We start from the raw sequence: 27,956 nt of genomic DNA, 5'->3' as shown, positions 1-27,956 counted from the left end.
ATTCCTATAATTTAAATTAATTTCTTCGTACGCAGACAGATTTTGGCGAGAGATTTTATTTTTCTATTTCATAAGAAATTATACTGGATACATTCACACCATTTTTACCGACTTTAGCCATCCTTGCCCGACTGAGATAACTTCTGTTTAAAATTTCTATAATTATTGTAATAATGGCAATACAAAAACTAAACAACTGCTTTAGAATTTACCTCTTTATTACAAAAATACCTGAAAGCATCTGTCATTACATAAACATATCCACAATTGTTGATCATGATAGCTTTGCCTTCATACTGAACCCTGAATTTAGTCTATTACCATAAAATAATTATCAGAGGTCAATAATATAACAATTTGATGGAATGGTATGTATACTACTAGACTGTCCATGAGCTTCTGATCAAATTTTCTACTCATATTCTCATTACAGCTTTACCCCATCTCTCTTACCTCTTGTTCACACCTGAAGCCGTGGACAGATGATTTCAATCAGATTGAGGCAGTGATTCGCAAGATGTAAAGAAACAAAATATGACTGATTTTTAGACAGACAGACATACAATGTTCAAACTTTCATATGCACAACAAATCCTTTCACACCCTCTTATTCAGCAAGCACTTACAACTGTGCGATAGACTCTTCCTAGAAACGTCCTGACAACTATAAAACTGTTCTTGCATTAACCAAAACATTACTGTCTTTTGAAATGAAGTAAAACCAATTTTGATACCAGCCTTTTTGTAAAAGGTGAAAATAACTTAAAAACAACACTCAACATTGCATAACATGAATATATTAGAGTTGTTAGCTTATGTGTATGCAGAAATATTTTTGGTTAATATTACCAGGTAGAGTCAAGTGTATTAAACAAGTTGTATTACTAGTTGTGGTTCTGCAGCACCAAATATTAACGTAATACATTATCCTCTATCTAAGGTAGAGTCAGAATCCTGTGAGAAACCTATATAACAGTAACATTTCTCACAGAAACTTGTGATACCATTTAATACATACTCACAGGCCAATGTTGGAAGTCTCTGTACTGGTAATACAGAAGTAATGTCACAAGAAGTTCTTACAAGCTGAAGATGTCCCTTGAGTTACTTCTGTTCTGAGGCCAATGAGAAAATGTGCCATAGCTTGTGTGATAGGCCGACTATATCAGCAGACACTAAACCATGTTTGATAGTTTGGTTGTGCGAGCGACTGCCATCTGGTTGTAACTGACATTCTGGTTCTATCAATGATAAAAAGCTTGACTTCCAGTAGCCACTTCACTGCCGTGGACCCGTTGGCTCCCAGTAGATGTTCCTTATAAACAAAAGCCTGAGACGACTAAGCCACCTCCAATAAGTCAGCAAAGTGATGATTTTTCTCTCTACTGCATGACTGTGGTTATTCGATGTCCATGAACTGGATCTCCGACATTAGCCAGATGTTACGAGGTGGAGTTACGGCAGATGGGGACAGGGCTGTGAACATCTGTTTCTCCAAATCAACACCAGTGCTGTAAGATAACAAGGTTAAATAATTATTAATGCTAAACTATAAAACAAATTGAAATGTCAGACATCACAATTAATATAATACTACCTCACTAGAAAAAGTAACTCCACATACTGACAATATGTTAGGCTATATACATAGGCTATATATAAGGAGCAAGTGTTTAGATAAAAATTATAAAATTTAGAAAGAATGGCAGCAATAAAAAAGTCATAAGACTGGTTGGTATTTCTAGATAATCTAAAATACTAGGAGAAGTAGTTGTAAAATTGTCAGGAAACATTAGGTTGCTATGGTAACTCACATGACGACATGTCCTAAGATGTTGGCCTCCAGGATGTTGTCGTCTGCTGTGGTAGCCATACTGATACTGAGTACATGATGTAACAGACCGTTACCTGCCAATTATAAAGGAAAAATATCAACAGAAATACGTCCCCTATTAATATTAATCATCAATGCATGTATCTATAACATATAGAGAAACTAGATTTGACACAATATTACTTTTTACTTAGTAGGATGCTTTAAGCATGGAAATTGCTATAATAGTATTAAATATTTGTTTACTTTTCAATATAAAAACATTAATTTGACAATAGCATAATTGTTATTTTTCTCAAAGCAGTCAGGCCGGCTGTATCTCTAAGTATTCCGGCTATCATAGAGACTTACTGGGAGTAACCGGTACCAGTTTTAACATGTTATCTTGTGACTTCATCCCCAGAGGTAGGCAGGAGTCGGGCAGGGCCGGGGCTGTAAATACAATGGCAAAACATTGACACAATCACAAGACTTAAGTGGATCGAGTAAATAAGAGATCCATAAATTACTCTTTATAATCACCCGAGTTACGATATTAAATGATTTATGCCTGATAAAATCTTAGTTTTATTTTGAAAGTAAATTTTGATTTTTTCCCCTTCAGATATTTGATTCTCAGTGACATTGATAGTAGGTCAAAGTCATTTATTATTGTCCTAACATGCTAATAGACTTGGTGTATAACTGGTCAAGAAGAAATATAGTTTGTGTCTATTTTCAATAAACAAACACCTTCAATTTTGTATATTTTGACGTCAGCAAGTCCAGTAGCACCAAGAAATATAGATCATGTTTATTTTAAATAAATAAATACCTCCGATTTTGTATATTTTGACGTCGTCGAAGCTGATATGTAGAGGGTGAGGGTAAAAGCTGTCTTTGTTGTCCTTGCGTAGACCATAAAAGTACTCTCGCACTTTGGTATCACGGCCATCCGCCCTCACATTGCTATTTCTCTCTACCACCTAGTGGAAACAGATTTCATACATTGGTTTCTGGTATGGAATACATTCAAAAGCTACTTTATTTTAGTAATCTGCGATAAAGCTATACACGTAACAAAAATCGCGAAGTATGTGTCTTTAAATGTGTGCTTTTTATTTGATAGTTTTGTTTTTTCTTGTTGAGAGTAATTGTGAGGATAATTTATTTCGAAAACAACAAAACTTTCTCAAACAAAATAATGACATTAGACATGGAAACCTATGCTCACAACAGCAGATAAATATGCAGGTAAATGGTTATTCTGATAACAAATTATTGTAAGATTATCAAAATATATTCTTATCACTTTGTAAATTTTTAAATTTTCTGTCTATTTCCTGTCTGTAATTTTTTTCATTTTAAATAAGCATTAAAATATAAATCAAAGTACACACCCCTCCTGATTTGGGTAGTAGCAGAACCTTCACAAAGTCTGGCATGTCACGCTTTAGTTCTGTATACAGTCTCTCCTGGTCCAGCACAATTATAACATCAACTGTATAAGGCAACAACATGACATTTATAACATCAACTGTAAAGGCAACAACATGACATTTATAACATCAACTGTAAATAACAACAGAATCACAATTAACTCCTTACGACAAAAAACCTCCAAACATGTTCCCTATCTCAGTGATGCAGTTATGTACATATAAAAGGACTTGATTAACCCTTGAATAAGCTTGCTCATTTAATGTAAAATTTATAAATTATGGTATTTATCGAATATGCAATGAAGAATGTTCAATGAAGAATGTTCCACCTCACATTACACAAATGACATGCAAATATATTACATGGGCAAAGTTACTGGACATCAGGCGCATGTATTACCTTCGAAGCAGCCAGCTGTGTGTTTAAGCATATCGTAGCCACCTCCTCTAACCCAGCCACCGGTGTTGATGATGACCCCGCTTGCACAACCTAGAATATAAACACAAGTCATAACACACTGCTCACAGCTGTGAAGATAAAGTCATAACAAACTGACCACAGCTGTAGACATAACACACTACCCCTTGCAAATTTTGACGGATTTTGACCATTATCGAACTCATCCGAGATCACATTGACATATAAAGCAATATACCAAATTTGGAACCACCCAAAACCGAACCTTCTCAAAACCGATCACCTCTAGAAACCGAACATGGTTGTCATGTACGGAATGAATTCCTATTTATTAATAGTATATAAAACTTCCCAAAACCGATCCCTCCCAATTCCGAATACCGGACCGATTTTGAGATCGGAATAGTCAAATGTAACTAAAATACACTTCTGAAAACCGGCCTTACCTGAGCGACACCGATAGAGTGCATTGAGGTCTGATCAACCGACCGTGAAATACACACGTACCTGTACCATAGTTGCATGCCATGTCCTTGGGCATGTATACAGATGTGAAGGCTATAGGTACACGGTAATTATACCCGAGATGGTGGTGTAATTATTTAATCATGCCTATTGTTTAGATATCTAACGAAGGTCTACCATGTGCACGCGGTTTGTTTACTGCAGGAAAACAAGCAGAGCTAGTAATAAAGAGAAAGTTTCGTATTCAAATCACACGTCTTTTTTTATTTACATATGTAGTTGTTGGATAACGTAAATTATCTGTATGAAGAAGCCGAAGCCATGTATTGTTTTAGAAAATGACTATGTGATATAATAACTGGCATCGACTGATCATCGTGTAATTAGACCATATAATTTGATTCTTGACGTAACCGGAAGCGATCGGTCGTATGTAGGTTGCAGACGAGAACATCCCCAAGAACATTCACGCAACTAACTAACTAAACTACGTTTATAAGCGGTAACAAAGTCAAGTTTGCTGTAATCCATTCCTTTTAAACGTATGATTCTCTCTTTTGTGATAACATTCACATTAACAATCAATATCGGTCGGTTTTAACGAACACTAGGCATACATGCGGTGCACTAATGTAAAAAACGACTTCCGATCAATTAAATCCGGATCATGATGATCGGTATTCGGTTCACTTCTCCAAACCGAACCCTCTCTAAACCGGCCGAAATTATATGCACCGACCATGATCGGTTTGGGGAGGTTCCACTGTACCAAATTTGGTTAAAATTGGACAAAAGATACTAAAGTTATTGCACAGAAACCATTTCCCCGGATGCCGACACTGATGCTGACATACTGATACCTATGTGTCACCCTTGCGTTGCCCAACTCACATTTCTTACTCTTGTCACATTTCTGGTTGACTGTGTTGGCCATCTTGGACACGAGGAGTTTGAAGAGCTGGATATTATGTGAAGGAGTGGCGCTCCCAAAGTGGAACACAAGAGGAGCATTAAGGTTGTAGCCTTCCTCTATATCAGATGGTCGTTCTACCACTATACTGCCTGCAATACAAACCACAGGCCCATAAATACCTCTAGCAATGGTAGACAGGATTTAAGTGACTATTTGTTAGTAATTTACACAACTATTTTTTTTCTTCTTGTTTTATATTAATACTTTGTAAGATAATAGAATTTTAAGCATCCTTCAGTTTTCCATATTGTTTATAATATTTCACCATGCGTAATTTCTTGTTTCAGCAAAGTTTAATAATTTTATATTTTTTCATACTTTATAAGTCAACTTACCTATTGTTCCAGGAATTGAGATTTCACCCTGAATGTAAACAGAATTGTATTCTATATTCATGCAGTGTACAACACACAGTCATGCAGTTATTTTCAATTTTGATAATTTTGTAATGACTAAACAAAAAAATTATTACAACATACTAATAAGATTGAAGTTTTATAACTGCATTTAACCACATTTATCATCCTTTTAATTAAACTTATTTTTTTTCACCTGTCCCACGTCCAAGTCCACAAATATGGGTGCACGTCCCAGCCTGGAGGCGTAGTTAAGAAGCAGACGACACAGCGTACTTTTACCCACATCTGTAGGTCCCACCACCATCACCTGTTGTATCAAGAAGGTTGTCATCTCTTGCACAAATGTTTCAAGTCAAGACTTAACTAATCTACATTGTAGTGACAGAATGGGTCGTGATTGCTACACATATTTCTTCTCTGTAAATAACTTCTGTATATCAACAATTTTAAATATATATAAATATTAAAGTCACAAAATATACATAGAGCTGATCACTTATAAAATATTGGGTTTTTTTGGGTTTTTTTTTTTTGTATGAATTTGGTTTTTTTTTTTTTTTTTTTTAACATGTACATAAAATTAGTACAGAAAAAAAAAATTGCTGGCGTCTTTTGAAGCAGAAAATGGTCTTAAAAGGTGTTGCATGTCTAAAAACTTTTTTTTCAGGAAATCAATGCAAGTACACTAGATGAAGTAGATATATCTGCTTAAAGACATCATACATTGACTTCTAGATACCAAAACACCATAGTGAAGTATGATTGGCTGTTCATTAGTCTCACCTTCCGGTTATTGTGACGTCATGTATTGAGGTGATTTTTTTAATATTTCACCTACATTGTTTATGTATCTTGAAACCCCTGTACTATTGTCTACACAGCTTTTCTATCAAATTTAAAGCGTGAAAAATAAATCTTTTTACGTATATACCCTTGGTCCTCTTGTTTTTTCCTTTTCTGCATTCTGTCGCATCTGCTCCAGGGCCGCATGAGTATTGATGTACGTAACCATGGGTGTCTCCTTGGCAATGTACGCCACCTCTGTTTTACCTGATAGGTGATCATCTGTCAAGGATGTAATCATCAAAAACAATTGTTTCCAAGCTTACATAATTATGCAGGAATTAAGTGCTAATTGCAAATGACCTTTATGAGGGGGACCTATTCACTCAGTGATTCTATATTGGAATCATCATTCAAAAAGAAACAATCATGATCAGGAATCATGGAAAAACACTTTGCTAGTCTTTTTTCATTAAATAACATTATGTGTATAATTTATACAGAGTCAAACAACTCTTATAAAAGTTAATCCAAAATAATAGTATATTCAGGTCTTAGGTATAGTAATACAAAAACTGGAATATTAATGCATATGTTTCCATTTGAATAAAAATGCCAGAGAAAGGTGGGTTTTTTTGCAATAGAAATGATTTACTGAACTTAAATCAAAAGGATATTTTGATGAGGCATCCGTGCCAGGTGAAAACTGCTACTTTAGCGCCTTCCTCAAACGTGATTTGTCTCCCTTTAGTGAGTTCTGCACCAAACACTTCAGCCATTCCTTCTAGAAGCTGTGAAACAAACAAAAGGAACTTTTACAAAACTACAGTGGTAGCAAAGAAATTACTGGATCTTAGTTTCAGTTGATCTGATGACGAACATATATTCCATCATATTGCAGATTTATCTGCCCTTGCAGAAAGGTATTACCTGATACCTGATACCTGTTCATACACGTCAATCATTAGCTGATATCAGAGCGTTTTGATTATGATGTCATGTTCACAAGTACAGTGTCATATTTTTCAGAGAAAACGATAAAAGTTTCACTCATAAATATGTCACAGTGGATAACTTCCCACAAGGGGAATAGTTCTAGAATAGGCAAAGATGGAATATGTTAGCCATAATGTGTGTAGTTCAAACTTTAAAGACTACATACTTTAGATTTTAATTTCCCACTTTAATATTATCCTGCATTGTTAACCTTCATCGACTGCCCTGTTTGTAGTAGAAGCACATGTCCAACTCCGTCAATATTGATGCTCAATATGTCAAAGGAAGCAACTTAGGACATAGGATTTATATATGTAATCACCGTACTTGGTGATTTTTTTGTCTGATGGTGATCTCCTTTTTAAAATCAATGATTGGGATTTAGGTGATTTTAATGGTTACCTTATCCAATTGCAGTTCCAACACTTACATCAAGTTGTACATTTGCACCAGAGCCTGTTTCCACTTCAAACCGAAGCTCTGATACAGCTTCAAGCTTGTACTCCTCTGTCCTCTGAAAATATATAAATGTAAATAAAGGGGGCTGGAAAAGGTATCCAATGTCCTGAAGCTGCTGGTCGATAAAGATTTGGTGGAGGAATCCGAGGTGGATACAAAAACAATTCAACAGCGCTCCATAGACGATAATGAATAACAAATGGAAATAGGATGGAGCATCAACACCAAGGATTCCGTACAATTTATTTGGTTTACATGTTTCGGATGGCTAACCGTCATCAGAACCTGGGCTAGGCCAACCATCATCAGAACCCAGGTTCTGATGACGGTGGGGCTAGCCATCCGATACATGTAAACCAAATAAATCATTTTTGTTTAGAAACCTTGGTGTTGATCAAAAGAGCCGTGTAACGGTACACTGTGGTTGACCATGTGGCTTTGAAGTTTGGCATTGCTCTCTCTGTAGTCGTCAAAGGAAACTTTTGCTGGCCTGAGATTGGTTCAGACTTTTTCCCTCTGAACTGCCTTCAGTTTTACTACGAGATAGTCCAGAGGTGTAGAGATCGTAAGTGATCTGAACCCCTGGAGTATCGAGGATGCCGTGGGGTGTACTGACAGTAAGTATCACCACATTTTCAATATTCTATATGAAATACAAATGTATATATTTATAATCATGAACTCCACAAATGTGATTGGAACATGGATAATAATACATGCATGGGTATGTTTGTACAAAGCTGTCTGAAATTCAAATTTTATTTGTCTAAAACCTAAACGGTATCAATGACAACCTAACGTTAAACTTCTACCGCTTGTTTCTACATGAGACAAACGAAAATCGAAACATGAACGCACATAACGATATTCAATGTTCCAGAATATGATTAGAGATCGCATGAATGTATGCCAGTAACGTTACTGTTAGGCCTCAACAAAACATTGTACTTTTGTATCGTTGTACAAGGCTGAATATTTACGTACCATACTTGCATCTTTTTTCTCCTCTGTCATCTTTAAATTTGATCCTTATGATAAACCGATATCAATTTATATTAGACTGTATAAAGTTATTTCGTACATAATCTTATACTCAACGATTCATGACATATTAATTTCACGTGGTCCCATATGTGGATGCAGAATATCCTCCTAAAGGCGAATACAGGAGTTTCTACAAGGAGTTTCTACAATAATTTATCGGTTGTATTAGCCTGAATTAACACATAGACTTGCACAATGTGGTGGCTATCTTGTATCCCGTGCCGCGTCCGAGCCGGAGACCCGCGCTGAGTTTTGGTTATTTTCGCTTTTCTCCTTAACGACAGCGTACATTAAAATAGTATTTTATACTATTATTCTTTGTGTTAATCCGTGTAAGTTATGTTATTTGAGATTATTAAAAAAATCGCCGATTTCAGTTTGTCGAGTTGAAATTCTGCCTATAATAAAAAACACATGTATACACTATACTTCTTTAAGAACCATTCGAGATTATTCTGATCAAGAGTCATACTTTTGTTATGACTTTGTTCCTTTACCATAACATGGTTCGAAAATGTGAGCAATTGATAATACCCGTTTTAATTTTGTCAAAAACATGTTACGGAGTTACCGTCTTCATACGATTTGAAGACAAATTTGGACAAATACATGTATTTTTGAAATAGTCATTTTGACTGTATAAATGGGACTGGGTCATATTATTTAACTACTCGTCAAAGAGAAAAGTACATATAACCATAATATTTTTGCGGTTACATCTTTTATTTTGTTATCCTTAATTTTAGTTACATGTATGGAATGTTATGTGGATTTCGGCGACATTTTGAAATATGCAATACAAAAAAAAGTGTATCTGACGGTCCTTTTTAAACAAAATTTATCAGATTCTGTACATATGTCAAAGTATTGCTATGACACAAATCAGTACTTTACCAAAGAGAATACTGAAATGTTCTAGCTCTGAATTACTGTCCTTTAAGCAAAGCGACATCGAAAAGATTATTTTCCAAGCTTATTCTAAGCAACAGAGACAATTTATATAAAGAGATGGTTATAGTCAGCGACGTACATTATATCTAAGTCTCTGTTTTCATGTATCTTAAGATGTAGTCTTACATCTGGAACAAAAAATACATACAATTGATAACATACATGTAGCTATATGCACTACACCAAGATACATATGTAGGTGATCGACACCAAAAACCCCATACAAGTAATGAGCAGTACCCAGGCCACATGTGATTCTTACCCGTGGATATCTGGTAGCTACGTATACATGTAGATTCTAGATTATATTTAGCCTTATTTTAATTTAAATTATGATAAGATCTACTATTGCTCAGGACAAAACCAGCAAGCGTGTTGAGAATTAATTCTAAGAAGCTACCAGTTGCTCTTATTTTGCGGACTCTGTCGATCTGTTAAATGAATAATTATCTAGAGAAAGTAAACAGATTTGATTAATTCAATAAATAAATGAAAAAGTTATATTTTCAAACTTTTCATTTGCTCATAAAATTTTATTATAATTCTGATTTCATCAAGGATTTATAAATCATACGTCCTTGGATTTCATTAATTTAGCAATTGTTGGTACAACATCATTCATTTAATTTTAGTCTTTACAATGTTGACATATTTGAGAAAAAAAAACATCTTAAAAAAATTGATTTATATTGATAAATAAAACAAATCTATATGGTGGCATATTTCTACCATCGAGTTGCCGACTTACGACTTAATGATGTCGACATAATTAAGGCATTATGTCGACATCATATAAGAAGATGTCGACATAAACAGAAGAATATGTCGACTTACCACATGTACATACCCACATAATGATTCCAAGATAATTATGTAGAAAGCCGGTAACTCGTCGATTTATCGTTTTTATGCTCGGGTGTGACACTGGCTTGTCAGTTATTGATGTCGACATCTAAACTAAAAGATGTCGACATCTGGTCTTGAAAGTGGAAATCAAAGGCCACTCTTTATTGATTGATGGGGCCTAACGTCCTTGTTCCGGTTATAACCGAGCCTAGGACACAAAGGCCACTCTTCCATGACGCACTGTGTATATGCAGCAAGGCACCATACAGCAGAGATCGGCGTTGATTTTGTTAATTCAGGTTTTTATTTATTTGATTTCAAAATCAAAAATTGTGATCCTGCACATCCCGGTCATACAGCTGTAGCCTGCGTGTACGTGACGTAGCTGTTAGTCCGAGCTGAGGAAATTAGGAGTGCAAATTTCCATTCTCTTGGCCATACTCACTTATTAATATATATAACCGTGGGTTGAAAATTCGTTTAAAAGCTGTGTGTGTGTTTTGTGGATTAGCATTCATACCAAGTCCATGTGGTACATACCGTACTATACTATATTAAAAGAATGAAAAATGAAAAACAAAGATTTTTTTCATGTTTTATTTTCTTGCGAATCACGAAAAATACCAGTTACGTAATTTAAAAGCCATAAATGTCACAGTACAGGTACACAATACACATTGGGAAACCAGCATTACTTGTTAGTTTGCCATGTCCATATATATATACATGTACATAAATATTTACATCCCTCGATACACTTATATAAAGGCACAACGAATTGTTGTAATGATTCAACCTTTGGGCTAAAAATCCTCCCGGGACGCGGTTTTAAACTCTAAACTCGGTATACATCTGCATCTATTTTTTGTAGTAAAAACATGCGTTCTTTGTAGTCAAACGTAGTAAAACAAGTCATGTGCTTATATTTCATTCATGCCATTGGCCGGAATATACAATTGTATTATGGGTAACTAGTGATCACGTGATTGTGTGTTTACTTCCAAATATGGTGATAGTTTGCTTGCCATTTCTTCGGAAAAAATGATTTATTTGAAAATATTTAGACTCCAAAATGTTATTAATATTGCATGAATATCATTTTGACTTGCACATATGTACTGTTTTAGTATAAATAATGAACTGAAATGAGCTGTAAAACTGTCATTTCCACGTTTTGTAAATAAATGATATAATGCGAATTGATCAATTCAATAGGTCTAACCGTCTAATCAAGGATCAGCGAAGATCGGCTACTCCCGGCTACATTCGTAGAATTCTAAATTTATATTGATATATATAATTACCTGCTTTAGGTTTCAGAACAGATACATATACACAGAGAAAATAAGATCTTCGTCAAAATGCCAAATTATATATATTAAATACCAGGTCAGATCGAGAAATCACTATATTTGGAAGTACATGTAAACACACACTCATGTGATCACTAGTTACCGGCCAATGGCATGAATGAGGTATAAAGCACGTGACTTGTTTCACTACGTTTGACTACAAAGAACACGTGTTTTGTACCATTATGGGGAAAATCCCCCGCGGTTCATGGTTTCATTTCCGCCATTTGAAATTGCTAAGCAATACTAAAATATCTTTGTTTATTTTCCATATTCTTTCCAAACAAATGGTTAAAGATGCTCCACCGCTGACAAATGGTATTTTTTCACTATCAAAAACAGGAGCAGACGATTTAGTATTTTTATTCAGTTACAAAAGCTACTTACTTGACACCATTACCACCATTGAAAAGTTTGAGCTTCTAATTTTATTTCAAGTTAAAGATATGAAAAATAATTAATTGCATCCCAAAAAAATTCCGTGGCACTATATTCTGTATGAAATGAAGTACTGATTGCGCATGCACCAAAGGCGAAATAAATTATTTTATATTATTTTTTGTGTTAATTAGGCCATATACATACACAATTAAACACAAATTATTGTTCGAATGATGAATATCGTTATGCTCTGTCGGCGGTGGAGCATCTTTAAGCTTCCGCGTAGCCCACTTAGCTTTTACAAGGAAAATGATGTGCATGCACGGGCTTATATATTTTTGCTTACATAACAGCTTCGCGCCTGGTAAATTGGGACCTAGAACCTAACTCACTATGCTTCGGTAGTTTCCGTACGAAAATGTATCATTTTGTTTGTCAGAAATACTCTTCATAGATTGAAAGGTCTCAATGCCCTCTACCGATACTGTGAATTTCATGGCACTGGGGTCTCGGAATTTTCCCCAGGGGAGAGGGACAAATCTAGCATAGTTCATATAGGGAAACGCATTTATGAGCATTAATTGCTCAATTTTCATAGGAAATGTAACAGATGTAATGGAATCAAATACTCTTCATAGATTAAAAAGGTTAAAATGATACCTCCTCACTGACTGATTTCATGAGCCTGATAGGCCAATATATGGTGCGTATACATGTATACAGTGTATGTCTTTGTTTCATTCTGTAACCGAACTCGGGTGACAATCAGAAAAAACATGGCTGACAGGTGGCTATGTTTTTGTTTATATGCACTTCATTTTAAGTTTTTCCATGTTATAAAACATTTCCAAGCGGAAAGTAAAAGGTAAAGAATTACAGAAATAGAGAAAAGATCCCTCTTTTATTGGCATGTTTTACATCAGTCAGTAGTGGGTACCAAGTTCATTAAACTTTAATATACAACTGCAGGGGCGTAGGAAATAAAAGGGTCCTCCTGCACATTTTTCGTACTTCATTTTAGAAAATTTTGCCGTTTTGCGGCGCATTTCCTAAAACGTTCAAGCACGTAATGTTCAAACCTTTAATAATAAAAACTCAATACACACGAACTTGACTAAAAATGTCCATCAGGGGGTTCTACTATTTCAAAAAATGTTTCTTAAAATATCAATTTGTTTATATGTCTTAGCAAGACATTTAAATCAATTCATTATTTTTTTAGTTAAACAACAATGTGCCGATGGTGTGAAGCCGGTATGCTCAGATCGAACAGGGTTGCATAATTTTATGACGACATTCACAATTATAATTTCTAAATGCAGGTAACTTTAAATCGAAAAATTTACCCAGTACAAAAAATTGTCAGGAGGACCATTTTTCTTTCAAATGAGCATTTTTAGAACATTTCACTCGACGACAGGGGGGGAGGGGGATGTCACACTTTCCATGCATTATTCAACCAAAATTTAGACTGGTACATTTCCTGGTCAACATCAATTATAATTTCAACACAACTTTATTATTTATGTTGCAAGTAAATTTTCAAGTATATATACATGAACTGTGACATCTGGCACAACATGTAATCTTCAATTTATCAATGTCCACAAACTCTGCCTTAGTGTGTGATATAATTCAAAGAAGGTTCATAACACAATGAAACACAACACTGTTTACAATGGAAAGTGTACATGATCAAAATTCCGGATTTCTGTTGTTTTTTTTTTTTTTTTTTTTTAAATATTTAACAGTAAAATGCAACTTCAAATCCCAAATTATTGAATCTATTCTGTCTTAAGACAGATATATTTTCTTTTCCATACTACATATATATGCTTCATCAGCTCACGTTATGTGTTTTTACTTGTACATGTATTTCATTACCTTAATACCCTTTGAAGAACTGACCGTAAAGTCATTTCTTTGTAAGGACTGCAATGCCAAGGGTGGTGGCTAAATCTTGTATCCCGTGCCGCGCCCGCGCCGGGGACCCGCGCCGGGGACCCGCGCCGGAGCTGTGGTTATTTTCACTTTTCTCCTTAACGACTGCATACATTAAAATAATATTTTGCACAATTAGTCTTTGTGTTGATCTTTATCTTTCCGTGTAAGTTATGTTATTTGAAATGATTCGAAACTTTGTAAAATCGACGATTTCATTTGGCGAGTCGAGTTTGTTTACCCCGCGCTCAAGCGTTGGGTTTCAAGGTTTTATGCAGATCATTTAAAATTTAAGCATTTATTGCATGAATTGTTATAATCCAAACAACAAGTAAACCCAGCTGATTACAAATATGTATATTTCAACATAAAGTACAAATCTTTTCATAACAAATTCTGCCTTTTTATTAACCGTGTCCACTGGCGCGGGCCTCGCCGATCTCATTTATTTACCCGAGCCCGCGCCCGCGCTAAGGGCAGACAACTCTATTGACATTATACACTAAGCTAGCTATATATGCGTACATATTCGTGTATTGCCAAACAGTAACAATAATAAACCGTTTCATTGCTTATTTGAAGTTGTTGTAATTTATAACCACATTTTAAAATATGAATTACATATATATGGATATGTATTAAATCAATACTATTACCAATTATGTATATATATCTTTTATTCATGTGTTACATATATACATGTATATTAATTTATATTTTATAAAGTATACATCTTATAAAATGTAGAATATTTTTTTTTTAAATCGTTCTACAGTAAATGTTTTTTTAATGCTAATTCAAGGATGATGAGTTTTTTCCATGGATAGTAAGCTAATCCAAGGTGTGAAGTGTAAAGCGACGATTAGGTTAGAGCTGGTGGAGTCATTAAACGTTAAACCAGTAGAAACAAAACGTATTTGGATGGATAATGGTAAGAGTACAATCAGTTTTAAAGAAAAGAATGATATTTTAATGGATAGGAAACTTTGTGGAAATACTATGTGTTACGTTCAGGACATTTTAAAGAGGCAATTTTGGAATATAAATGGTATGCAAGATACGGGCTATGCTCCAGTTTTAAAAAATGGTAAGTGGGATTATGCGTTAAGATTGAAACCTACTTCAGCATCAGCAGCACAGATCCATCATACAGGTGAGGACCATTGGGTAGTATCAGTTCAAGAGGAAGATTGTGGTGAGGTATATATACTTGATAGCTTGATAGGTATAACTAGGCAGAAGGATCATTTGTCAGCATCATTAGAAATACAGTTATCATCTACTAATGGGAAAAATAGGAAAATGTTACAGGCAATTTTACCAAGTGTACAACAACGGACAAACGGGGTTGACTGTGGGGTTTTTGCAATAGCTAATTTAGTAGAGTTTTGTTTCAATGGCCTTAAAGGTAATGACGATTTGGAATTCGATATAGATTTATGAGACAGCATCTAGTTTCTTGCATTTCCAATGGGGTTTTTACTAAATTTCCAAGGAAGAAGTTGACTAGGCATAGGAAAAAGAGAGTTGTTAAGGCCCTTACATGTGATGTCTTTATAGATTGTGAGTCAGATGGGTGTCACATTTCTAATGTTTTTGATGATATGGTAACCTGCGACGCTGGCTGTAACCGATGGTTTCATAATAGATGTGTTTGTGACAAGTCAAGTTTCAATTTTTCAAGGGATAGTTTTATTTGGAATTGTGATAAGTGCTCCTGAGTTTTACAACAGTCCAGCTAAAAAAAAACACAAAAAGAAGTTACATGTTAGCAATTACAAATGAGATCTTAGCTATTCAATAAATAATAAATACATATTTGGAACAGTTAAATAGGAAATTATATAATTATTAAATTAGAATAGTTTTTTGTTTAGTTTTTGGTGTTTAAGGCATTTCTGCATATAATAAATTAAATAAAGTTAATAGTTTGTAAAATACATGTAAGTATATCGTTATAGAAGTTATTATAGTTAAAGAATATGTTCATAAGTATAAATAATCTAAAATAATAATAATAAAATATATGGGCTCTTTGTAGAACTGCGTCCCCGTCGCAGAGCCCGGTAACATTCTCGAAAGAATGGCTAAATGTTCTACTTTTACTAAAAGCTCGGGAGTATAGACTTCGAGTTGTCTGCCCTTAGCGCTGGCGCGGGCTCGGGTAAACAAATGAGATCGGCGAGGCCCGCGCTAGTAGACATGGTTAATAAAAAGGCAGAATTTGTTATGAGAAGATTTGTACTTTATGTTGAAATATACATATTTGTAATCAGTTGGGTTTACTTGATGTTGGAATGATAACAATTATTACAATAAAAACTTACTTTTGAAATAATCTGCATAAAACTTTGAAACTCAACGCTTGAGCGCGGGGTAAACAAACTCGACTCGCCAAATGAAATCGTCGATTTTACAAAGTTTCGAATCATCTCAAATAACATAACTTACACGGAAAGATAAAGATCAACACAAAGACTAATTGTGCAAAATATTATTTTAATGTATGCAGTCGTTAAGGAGAAAAGTGAAAATAACCACAGCTCCGGCGTGTGTCCCCGGCGCGGGCGCGGCACGGGATACAAGATTTAGCCACCACCAATGCCAAGGACATGAAAAAATCCTTCTTCCACCATTTCAATGTCCAACTTAGGAAAAACCAACAATGCTTTAAAGAATTTGAAATAAAACTAAACTCATTTACTGACATGCGCATCTCCTAGCATCAGTGATTTAGTATTTACAATGTAACCAAATCTTTTTCAACAGATTAAATTTTAATGGCTCTCATATTATTGATCTATCAACAAAGTGTTTATCTGTAAGAATTCAATTTAGTCTGGCTATTTGACTTTCCTGTCTTCTGCTCCCATGCGCTTGTGTAGCTCAAAAAACAGCCAGGCGGACAATTCTGTTGCCATCATGTTGATTCCATTACATCGGCTACATTTCCTATGAAAATTGAGCAAATAATGCTCATAAATGTGTTTCCCTATATAAAATATGGTAAATTTACCCTCTCCTGTGGGGAAAATTCCGAGATCCCAGGGCCATGAAATTCACAATTTTGGTAGAGGGCCTTGAGACCTTTCAATCTATGAAGAGTAATTCTGACGAACAAAATGATATACTAATAACCAGTAGTATCTAGGCATTTTCGTTCAGAACCTACCGAAGCATAATAAGTTAGGTCCTAGGTACCAATTTAGCACATAAGTCCGTGCATGCACATCGTTTTCCTTAGTATGTGTAAAAGTACATGTATTAGATTAAAAAAAGCGGAAGCTTAAACATTTGTTTGGAAAGAATATGGAAATTAAATATTGATATGATAGTATTGCTTAGCAATTTCAAATGGTGGAAATGAAACCACGATCCGCGGGTGATTTTCCCCATAATGGTACAAAACACGCGTTCTTTGTAGTCAAACATAGTAAAACAAGTCACGTGCTTATACCTCATTCATGCCATTGGCCGAAATAAATATGGAATTGTATTATGGGTAACTAGTGATCACATGAGTGTGTGTTTACTTCCAAATATAGTGATTTCTCTGACCCGGTATTAAGTATATATAATTTGGCCTTTTGACGAAGATCTTATTTTCTCTGTGTTATATGTATCTGTTATGAAACCTTAAGCAGGTAATATAGATATAGATTTGGAATTCTACGAATTTAGCCGGGAGTAGCCGATCTTCGCTGATCCTAGATTAGACGGTTAGACCTATTGAATTAGTCAATTCGCATTATATCATTTATTTACAAAACGTGGAAATGGCAGTTTTATAGCTCATTTCAGTTCATTATTTATACTAAAACAGTACATATGTGCAAGTCAAAATGATATGCATGCAATATTAATAACATTTTGGAGTCTAAATATTTTCAAATAAATCATTTTTTCCGAAGAAATGGCAAGCAAACTATCACCATATTTGGAAGTAAACACACAATCACGTGATCACTAGTTACCCACAATACAATTGTATATTCCGGCCAATGGCTTGAATGAAGTATAAGCACGTGACTTGTTTTACTACGTTTGGTTACAAAGAACGCATGTTTTTACTACAAAAAATAGATGCATATACAATGTAAATCCTGAGTTTGGAGCTAAAACCGCGTCCCGGGAGGATTTTTAACCCAAAGGTTGAATCTGGCTATTAAGACCGTAACAAAAATTCGTTGTGCCTTTATATAAGTGTATCCAGGGATGTAAATATTTCTGTGTATCCAGGGATGTAAATATTTCTGTATAATCATACCCTGCCTCCACTCCGGTTCCCGGCAGGCGACGACCATCTGTCAGAAATCTTCCGTCCGTCGTTCAGAGCTACGTCATCGCAGCTAGGACAGGGCAAGTTACATTGTGTACAAGTAAAGCTGGTTTCCCGATGTGTATTGTCAGCTGATTGTGTACCTGTACTATGACATTTATGGCTTTTGATTCGCAAGAAAATTAAACATGAAATAATCATTGTTTTGCATTTTTTTCATTTTCATTTATTCTTTTCATTTATTTAAAGATGCTCCACCGCTGACAAATGTTGTTTTTTCACTATCAAAAACGGGATCAGACAATTTGATATTTTTCTTCAGTTACAAAAGTTACTTACTTCACACCAATACCACCATTGAAAAGTTTGAAGTTCTAAATATACTTCAAGTAAAAAATATAAAAAATAATTATTTGCATCCCGAAAAAATTCCGTGGCACTATATCCTATATGGAATGAAGTATTGATTGCGCTTGCACCAAAGGCAAAAGAAATTATCTTATATTATTTTTTGTGTTAATTAGACATATGTATACAAGATTAAACACCAACTATTGTTCAAATGAAGTATATCATTTATGCTCTGTCGGCGGTGGAGCATCTTTAAGTACGGTATATGTACCACATGGACTTGGTACAGTGTGTACGAAGGCTCATCAACAAAACACACACACAGCTTTTAAACGAATTTTCAACCCACTGTTATATATACATGTATAATAATCACAGGGATCTAAGAATTAGTCACAGATATAATCATGGACCCACCAGAGTGCCCTAAGACCATTTTTAGACGTTTTAGAGGTGCAGATAAAAAACCGATAAAAATCATACTCTACATGGTACTATATTCGAGTATTTTAATCTAGAGCTCTAAAACGTCTAAAAATGGTCTTAGGGCACTCTGGTGGGTCCATGATTATATAATCGGTAACTAATTCTCAGATCCATGTGTCCATCTTTGGAAACTTGGTCAAAAATACCAAATTCCTAGCTACTGTTTCTTTTTGTTTCCGGGCTATTACTCAAAAACCGTTCAGTGCAGCCCCATGAAATTTTCTGTATATATCAAATTTAACATTATTAGAAAACTAAATAAAATTTCGGCCTATAGCAAGCATATTTCAATAAAATCCAACCTACAGTGTATTACAGTTACCTCCCCTTTATTACAGTTACCACCTTTTTATTAGAGTCACCTCCCCTTTATTACAGTCACCTCCCCTTTATTACATTTACCTCCCCTTTATTATAGTTACTTCCCTTTATCCTTACTTGGGCCGTTTTCGATTATACGGTTTGACTGGTTGGACCTAGTTGTTTGTTTATTACTTAAAGACGGACCAGGTGATTTTATATTGTTTGCAGACGAGCCTTGACAAAGCCCACACAGGCCTGTATCAAAAACTGCAGGTCCCTCAGGATTTATACTTGAAATAATTACTATAACCAACGATCGCACCAGTTGTTCCGAATAAACGAAATCGGCCCTGGATAGATCTACTAGGTGTGTTCAGGGTAACCATATGGTTCCAAGAGCAAACTTCATGCCATTTGCAGTAAATATATTGTTTATGTAACCCTGGCATGTTCTAGCCACAATACATTCCTCAGCCAGCTATTGAGAGATAGACCTTCTCTTTAGCTTGATCTGTCAAGCCTACGCCAAAGTTAAGACAAAGGTCCTGAGTTTGATCCCTAGCAGAGGCAGTGATTATGTTTATGTTAAATCCTGCGTGCCCTCCGTTACATTCAGAATTTATGTCTACCATAGGCACTGTTAGTATTATTACAGCATAATATACTGTATTCGACACAATAACTGCCCATGTCTCTATAAGCGCCCCTTCCCCTTTTTGAGGCCTTGGTTTCAATTGCTCAAGTACAAATAAAGACCAAAACTACACAAAACTGTATAGATTTTTAATAACTTCGTCTCATTAGCACCGTTTCATTTTTTCAAATTTTTAAACGTCTTGGGCACTTATTGGGTCAAATATTGTTGATGTAGTTTTGTGATGGTATCATTGGTTTTAATATGAATGTACCTTATACAGTTGTATCATCTAGATGTCAGTGACTTTGATGATATCAGATGGTTTCTTTATAAAGTCAACCATTCAATGTAATTTTAAGTACGTACTTTAGAATGCTCTCGAACATTTAAACTCTCCAATCAGATTTATACTAAAGACACTAGCTGTCTCTGTCATTGTCATCAGAGGATGTCTCAACAGTCTCATCAGTAGTAGAGGTTAGAGTGAATTTCTAAACAAACTTTGGTTCTGGCTTTCTTTTGTGATTTTGTTATGTGTGTTATAGCCATCAGCTATACTACTACAAAGTCAGTGACACTAATTCATGATGATGTAGAACAGATGTTAACCTTGGCAAAATTATATTTAATTTGTAAAAAAGCATCCAACGAGTTCAGAAATAAAAACATAAATAAGAGTCATAAAAAACATAGCAATCCTTTATTCTGAAATAACAGAACAAGATTTGAACATACATACAAACTGACATATAATACGAAAAACATTTACTCTGAAACAATATTATAGATCACAATAAACACTTATGATATGAATGTGATTATGTTAATATAGTATGTGATATTCTCACCAATCTAGCCAATCTGCTGTCTCTACATCAATTAACAATTAAAGGATTGTTAGATTGCATTTATATCTCTAATAAATGCAATCGAACAATCCTTTAATTGTTATTTTTACATTTCACTTTCTAGTTCAAAATCAAACATAATTTAGATGCGAGTGTTCCGCTTCAGCCATTTAACCTCAACAGCCAAGTTTAATTTGACAAAAAATAATCCCTATCAAAAGTGAAAAGAAAACAAAATTTCAACGTCTTTCAATGGCTTTTAAGTTTACTTTCAATTACCTAGGCATTTGAAAAAATTATTCAACTACAATGTCAATTTTCTTGCATGGACTAACATGACAACAGTAAACAAGACTTTTTTATATAGTTATTACTACACCAAGTCTAGGCTGCATTTATTGGCTAATAATGCAGATCACGATTATCATTAGAGTAATGGGAGTCACTGTTGCAGAATGTACTATAAGGAAATAAAACCCCACAAGGGCACATTGTTTTCTGTCCTAAAACACCTGACATGTATCCTCTCGTTACAGGTAAGTACAGGTAAGAGAAAAACTGAATTAAAGGTAAAACTTTGGAGAGAGACATACAAATTGCTTAACAGGCTCTCATAGCTCCAACATCAGGCATTTATGTAAATGTCTGGGGTCAGGGGCTAAGGTAGGTCAAGTACATAGTGACCTGGAGAGTTAGAGCTGTAGACACTATATATATAACTACATTAACTTTTCTTGGCACCCTGGCAGGAGAGTTCTCTGCCTTTATATCATAGATTCATACAGATATGTACAGATACGATATACTTTTTCTGGTCTCAAATTTTACAAACAACATTACAGAATTAATTGTAAATACATAACTACCAAATTGATAACGATGCAGAGTAAACACAAACTCTTTTTGAGACAGCTCTTCGTTATCAGCCGCTTGGGTAACAATAGGAGAGGTATCTAAATAATTATTTATTGTAGAATACCGTTATAGACAGAAGTGGACAAAATCTGTAGATTTTTTTAATGTGAATAGTGTTCCTTTTTATGTACTGCAAAACAACTAATTTTTGTGACTTAAGTTTTTACTTTCTCATGAAAAACGACTTTTTTTTTTTTTTTTTTTTTTTGCAATTACAAGTCTAATTTTGGTACTCATAAAACAGACCTATTGTGTATGTGACTGAAGCTACCGGGTATATCATAGTAATTACCCCTGTATAGGCACAATTCAATCTCCAGCAGATACAAAATGTACAGATAGGTGGAAATTAATAGGCCACAGGAATTAGTTGGATTACAGTATTGTGTAACTTTTATCAATTAAAAAACATTTATACATAGCATACAGCTCCACTTAATTCTTATATACATTTCTTTATATATAACATTTAAAGTTGCTAAATTGTCTTGTTAAGAGATTAACAACGACAGACAATCCGTTTAATAAATTTGACAACATTCAACAGTTTGTCACTCTCTCATTGTATCATTTGTAACTGATGACATTTTTTGTCCTTGGCAATCTTAAATTATAATTATTATCAAATCTGTATTATCAAAATTGATTTGTCTCCCTTACATATTGTCACTTTAGCCATCATAAGACAAACACCAATGTGTTTCAAGTCGACTCTGCTTGGGATTACTCAGGAGCTGAACATTTTCATCAGCAACACTATTTTGGAGGTAAAATGTCATTAAAGCATTGATAATTCATCTCTAAACCTAGTAAAATTCACACTTGCAGATAAATCTTCTTAAATACTCCCATTAAATATGTACTTGAAAAAATAAGTATTCTTTAAAGTTGATAATTGTTCTCCAAAATATACACTGTAAGCATCTAAAAGGTAACTTGTGATATTCTATATATTGCAGTTTTTGATGAACTTCTACAAAGCATTGGCTACAAATGTTAATATTTCCATTAATTCCGCTAGGGAAGAGTCAAACATTATGATTGATAACTTGTCATATAACAATAGTGCTTATAGATGAACTTTATATTTATACAGCAGTTGTTAGCAGAGGGCAAAACTGGTCCAGTCCATTATTGATGGGACTGAACTGGACCATTCCATTTACAAAGTTTAGGTATACATAGAATATACATTTATAACAACCAGGGGTGTATGTCCCTGATAGCAACAATGGCACAAAAAAAGTAAAAAGAATTATCTCCAAGTTCTTCTTTGCACAAAAATATATTTAAACATGTATAAATACGATATACATTTGTCCAAATTCTTCATCATTTGCATGGCGATGAAATTGCGGGTAAATTAAAGTCTGCACAGAAGCTTGAACTCACTAGATCTCCACTTATACTTTCAAATACTATCAAAGTTGAGTCTAAACAAGACTTAAGATAGCCATTGATTTTTGAGGTCGCAAAATTTTATTGTTTCATTACAAGCCAAAGAGAACTTTCTAGGTGTCAACCTCCTTAATCATTCTACACTGGTTATAACCTAAGATTTTTTGTTTTGTTTTTAGGACATTTGATTTACATATTCATTCTTGCTTTGTTTCAATAACTTTCTGAAATACCCCTGTAAACCAATCAAGTCTCTTGCACCAGCCATGGAAAAAATAAACATGGAAAAATATGGTCGTATGATAAGGTGATTATGTTTTGCCAGTCGATGGCAGTATGCAAATTCAATGTGAAGTTGCAAAATACATAGAATAAAACATAAATAAAATTATAAGCGTTAAAACACCACACACTAAAATTATACTGAAAACCGATCAATTAGTTAGTACTGTAATGGGACAATCTAGAAAAGAAGAAAATTTCTTCAAGTCGCAGCAACTAAATTAAAACTGAAATATGATAAGTTACAAATTTTATGAATTTATGATGCCATTGAAAAGCCCCACCAATTTTAGAATTATTTATCGTAGCATAAATCACAACCTATGAAGATTTATTTTGAGTTATAATAGTAAGAGTAATGCACCTACATATATTTAAAAATACCACATATAAATCCCTATAAACCCCATTTGGACTAGCATACATGGACAGAATTTATCGCTCGCGTCCTCTAGACAAAAGATCATCAGGTTCAACAGTCGTTATCATAAAGAGTGGAAACGTTCAGGGCACCGCTTACGTAGAATACAGTATACAGTTTCATCTGATCTCTGACCAGTGCAAGTGCACTAATACATGTTTCCATTTTGTTTTTTGTGTAACAGCACTGGGTTAAAATCGGAATTAACCTAGCACTTGTGTGGGACTTAGGTATCTAAACATACATAATATCAAATATTCATATTTTTGTACAGATCACATAGTGAAAAGCAAATTATCTATAGTAAATAGTTTGTGAACAGACCTCAAAATCCTTGAACTTGTTTGTTTTCAAAATCTAGAACACAAATTGATTTTAAAATTGAAATTAACTGAAAATGAACAGAACTTTTGAACAATTCCAGAGTTTAAGTTTTTTATGATCTCGAGGACACTCCAAATGAGAGATGTAGGGCGTTCACTGAAGGTCCACAGAGTAATAACACAGAAGGCTTCCTATGTCGTGGTCCCAGTCTCAGTAGGCCAACATCTGAGGCTCACCATTCACCATGTGTGACTTGAGTACTCCGTCCTCCTCAACCGTTATTGTCTCTTTGCCCTGTTCTACAACTCTACAATCACAAAACCAGGGTATATATATCTCACCATCAAAGATTGAACGTTCCATAATAGATTGTCATATGAACAATTGACATTTAGTGTCATAACACTTTTTTTATCAGAGATTATCAAAACTAAACTAGAACACTGACACGTCAGAAAGGGCCCCGCTATGTGTCTGACGTGCTTAAGTGGAAAAGTAGTATTTTGACAACGAATTCTTCCGTGTTAGCTATATGTTGCTAATAAATAATTAATGTCAACATTAATTGGGAAACCGATGATGGTACATTATTATAATTCTTTGGAAAAAGTCTTCCAATTATTTAACTTGAATCCTGATTCCAAGCTAACATTACATTAAGAGCATACAATTAACTCAAATAAATTTGACCTTGACCTTTGACTTAGTAACCTTGGCCCATGACCTTACCTTTGGACAGTCAACTCCTTGTTTAATTCTGAACAACTTTGCATCATAATGTTATAACAAAATGTTTATCAGTTAAGAGCAACAACATTGTGATTTTTTTAAATGTTAAAATCCAAGATGGCCGATTTTTTAATTTAATTTTAGCCTGAAAAATTACCAAGCAGATCTAGGATGGATGGGGAATCATCATGTAAAATATGGGGAAAATACTCCACTCCCTTCCATCATTAATGTGCAAAAGAAAAAAAACGGACAGACGGACGGACGGACGGACAGACGGACAACCTGATTACTATAGGGCACACGCATCTCGATGCGGGGCCCTAATTAAAATAGGATTTTATTTTGCCTTCATATGAAAGTTAAAATAATATTTTGATAATTAGAAATATGTGTATGATGAACAGGGTCCAGTTTCATGAACATTCCTTAACTTTAAGGAATTCCTTAACTTAAAATTCTCCATAGTAAAACATTACGGAAGTTAAATTAAGGAAAACCCCTTAAGTTAAGGAGCCTTCCTCAAGTTTGTAATGCTTTCCTATGGAGAATTTTAAGTTAACTTATAAGGAATTCCTTAAAGTAAAGGAATGTTTATGAAACTTGGCCCAGATGTTTCACATCAAACATTTCAAATATGTACATTCTACAAAATCTAAATGTTCTTCTTAATTTTACATGTACCAAAATGACTTTTTTACTTGTTTAAGTTTTAATGAATATAACAGATATAGTCTTTATTGTGATATAATGATCCAAACTCTAGACAAAGTTGGATGCCCATCCCTACCCCGGTCCAGGACTGCTACATATAGACTTACTTTTTCGTTACCACACGTTTGCCGTTGACATATTTTGTTGACGTTGAAGTTGACCTGAAGTTGTTACCATGGCCACCACCATGACCACTTGGCCCGCTAAAAGATGTACTTGTTTGAAAAAATCTGAAACAGCAAAGACACAAAGTATAATTATTAAAAATACTAAAAAAACCAGTTTCACAACATTAAATAGTCCCTACCTGTTTTCTGTATGTTTTAAAGTTTGAGAAAAACACAGTTAATCAAAAAACAAAAATAGTTTTCTTTATCATAATATAACAATTAAACAACTACTAGGTACGACAATATTAGGAAGCTCAGTCCAACACAGCTGTCGCAGCGATAGTGCGTGTACTGAATAGGTCGGTGGTGGATCTCTCATTGTGCATTGTTTATTTTTAAACGGAAGCTATTAGATATTGAAAGCTGCATTGTTTAATCCATTCTCGCAATCACATATAATAATCAGCGATAGCCTTTGTACCACTGAGATACAATATTAGTGCCTGGTTAAGTGGTGTATCAGTGTGGTATTGTTTGGAAACTGATAAGTTCATATGTATGTGAGAGTGCATAGCTTCAGTAGTTAACATTTTTATTGTTGTCTATACACAACAGAATCCTGATATTGCTAGAACAACCCAGCATACAATCACCACTACACTCTGGCCAATGTCACATGTACATCAGCATTCAACTAGATAACACTCATAAATCTTAACTTAGGTAGATGTTGACTTGGTAACTGGCAATATTCCCTACACTGGACAATCAGGGTCAGACAGCCTGTTCAGATTTCATCTGACTTACAAGAACTGACAGTGAATACAGCAGCTGATAGTGAACACAACAGCTGGCAGTGAACACCACAGATGGCAGTGAACATAAATGGCAGTGAACACCACACAGATGGCAGTGAACACAGATGGCAGTGAACACACAGATGGCTGTGAACACAGATGGCAGTGAACACCACAGATGGCAGTGAACACAAATGGCAGTGAACACAGATGGCAGTGAACACAGATGGCAGTGAACACAGCTGGCAGTGAACACAGATGGCAGTGAACACAGATGGCAGTGAACACCACAGCTGATAGTGAACACCACAGATGGCAGTGAACACTACAGCTGGCAGTGAACACAGCTGGCAGTGAACACCACTGCTGATAGTGAACACCACAGCTGATAGTGAACACCACAGCTGATAGTGAACACCACAGCTGCCAGTGAACACCACAGCTGACATTTGGGAACATTTACAGAGAACAAATTCCCCTGGGGGTGGTATAGCATAATTGTAAACAATTTGTTAAAATGTATCACAGACTTGTATTTCTTATAAACAGTAAAACCTGTCTTAGAGATGTTTACCTATAACAACTATCTGCTTTAAACAACTTTTTTTTTAATTTGCCCAAAGGGCCAAATTTCAACACAATTTGATCTGCAATTAAAAACCACTTGAATTTCTCTGTCCATTGGATATTCTTATTAAGAAACGGGTACTATTACCTCAAATAACACAAGCTAGGCAGAAAGCAATTATTTTCTAAATCAAAGAAATTTTTCAATGGATGATAACAGTATAAGGTTGTCTGTACATTCAAAGAATACAAAGGCCAATTACAGGCTTTATAATTATGACAAAAAATATTTAATTTAAACCATTTCACACAACTGGAGTCAAAACCACTTTGAATGATGAAATGATGCTACTCCAGCTAATGACATTGTGTTGGGTATATGTAGGCCCATGCATACAATTTATCTCAAACAGGGGAGATAACTATAGGTACACACAACTAAGGCTGCATCTCATCAATTCTATGAAAAATTCCAATAAGTTACTGTGTTTCTTTTTAAATAAGTTTTAATGAAACAGGGCAAATCAGTAGCATTATAGTCTGTAGTCAAATTAATCAGGTGTAATCAACTA

General features: G+C 34.7%; 2 protein-coding genes across 11 annotated transcripts in view; both read right to left on the bottom strand.

Annotated features, from left to right (window-relative positions):
* Nucleotides 1–200: 200 nt before the first annotated feature.
* Nucleotides 201–8,880, bottom strand: LOC138314517 (polyribonucleotide 5'-hydroxyl-kinase Clp1-like). Of its 2 annotated transcripts, XR_011207381.1 has the most exons (14): nt 8,693–8,880; nt 7,680–7,763; nt 6,931–7,044; nt 6,402–6,527; nt 5,664–5,777; nt 5,447–5,474; nt 5,030–5,200; nt 3,656–3,745; nt 3,214–3,314; nt 2,649–2,799; nt 2,186–2,266; nt 1,815–1,908; nt 996–1,511; nt 201–954 (listed from the first exon to the last, which is right to left on the bottom strand). XR_011207381.1 is itself a non-coding variant. In XM_069254889.1 (13 exons), exons 1-13 carry the CDS (start codon nt 8,720–8,722, stop codon nt 1,400–1,402), a joined length of 1,296 nt encoding a protein of 431 aa, XP_069110990.1. In that variant the 5' UTR covers nt 8,723–8,880; the 3' UTR covers nt 201–1,399. The 2 variants fall into 2 exon arrangements, 1 of the variants encoding a protein (XP_069110990.1); XM_069254889.1 differs by having other exon boundaries at nt 201–1,511.
* A 12,077-nt stretch (nt 8,881–20,957) lies between these two features.
* The window catches only part of LOC138314515 (dnaJ homolog subfamily B member 6-like), a 48,874-nt gene continuing 41,875 nt past the window's right edge, over nt 20,958–27,956 (bottom strand). For all 9 annotated transcript variants that reach the window (XM_069254879.1, XM_069254885.1, XM_069254886.1 and 6 more), the window contains 2 exons: nt 26,018–26,140; nt 20,958–24,774 (listed from right to left, as the gene is read on the bottom strand). In XM_069254879.1, the coding sequence (XP_069110980.1) occupies nt 24,678–24,774; nt 26,018–26,140 (220 nt within the window). In that variant the 3' untranslated portion in view covers nt 20,958–24,677. The remainder of the gene's footprint in view (nt 24,775–26,017; nt 26,141–27,956) is intronic.

This window comes from Argopecten irradians, chromosome 2 (assembly GCF_041381155.1).
Source record: "Argopecten irradians isolate NY chromosome 2, Ai_NY, whole genome shotgun sequence".
Lineage (NCBI taxonomy): Eukaryota > Metazoa > Mollusca > Bivalvia > Pectinida > Pectinidae > Argopecten > Argopecten irradians.
This window is presented reverse-complemented; position numbering and strand designations above follow the sequence as displayed.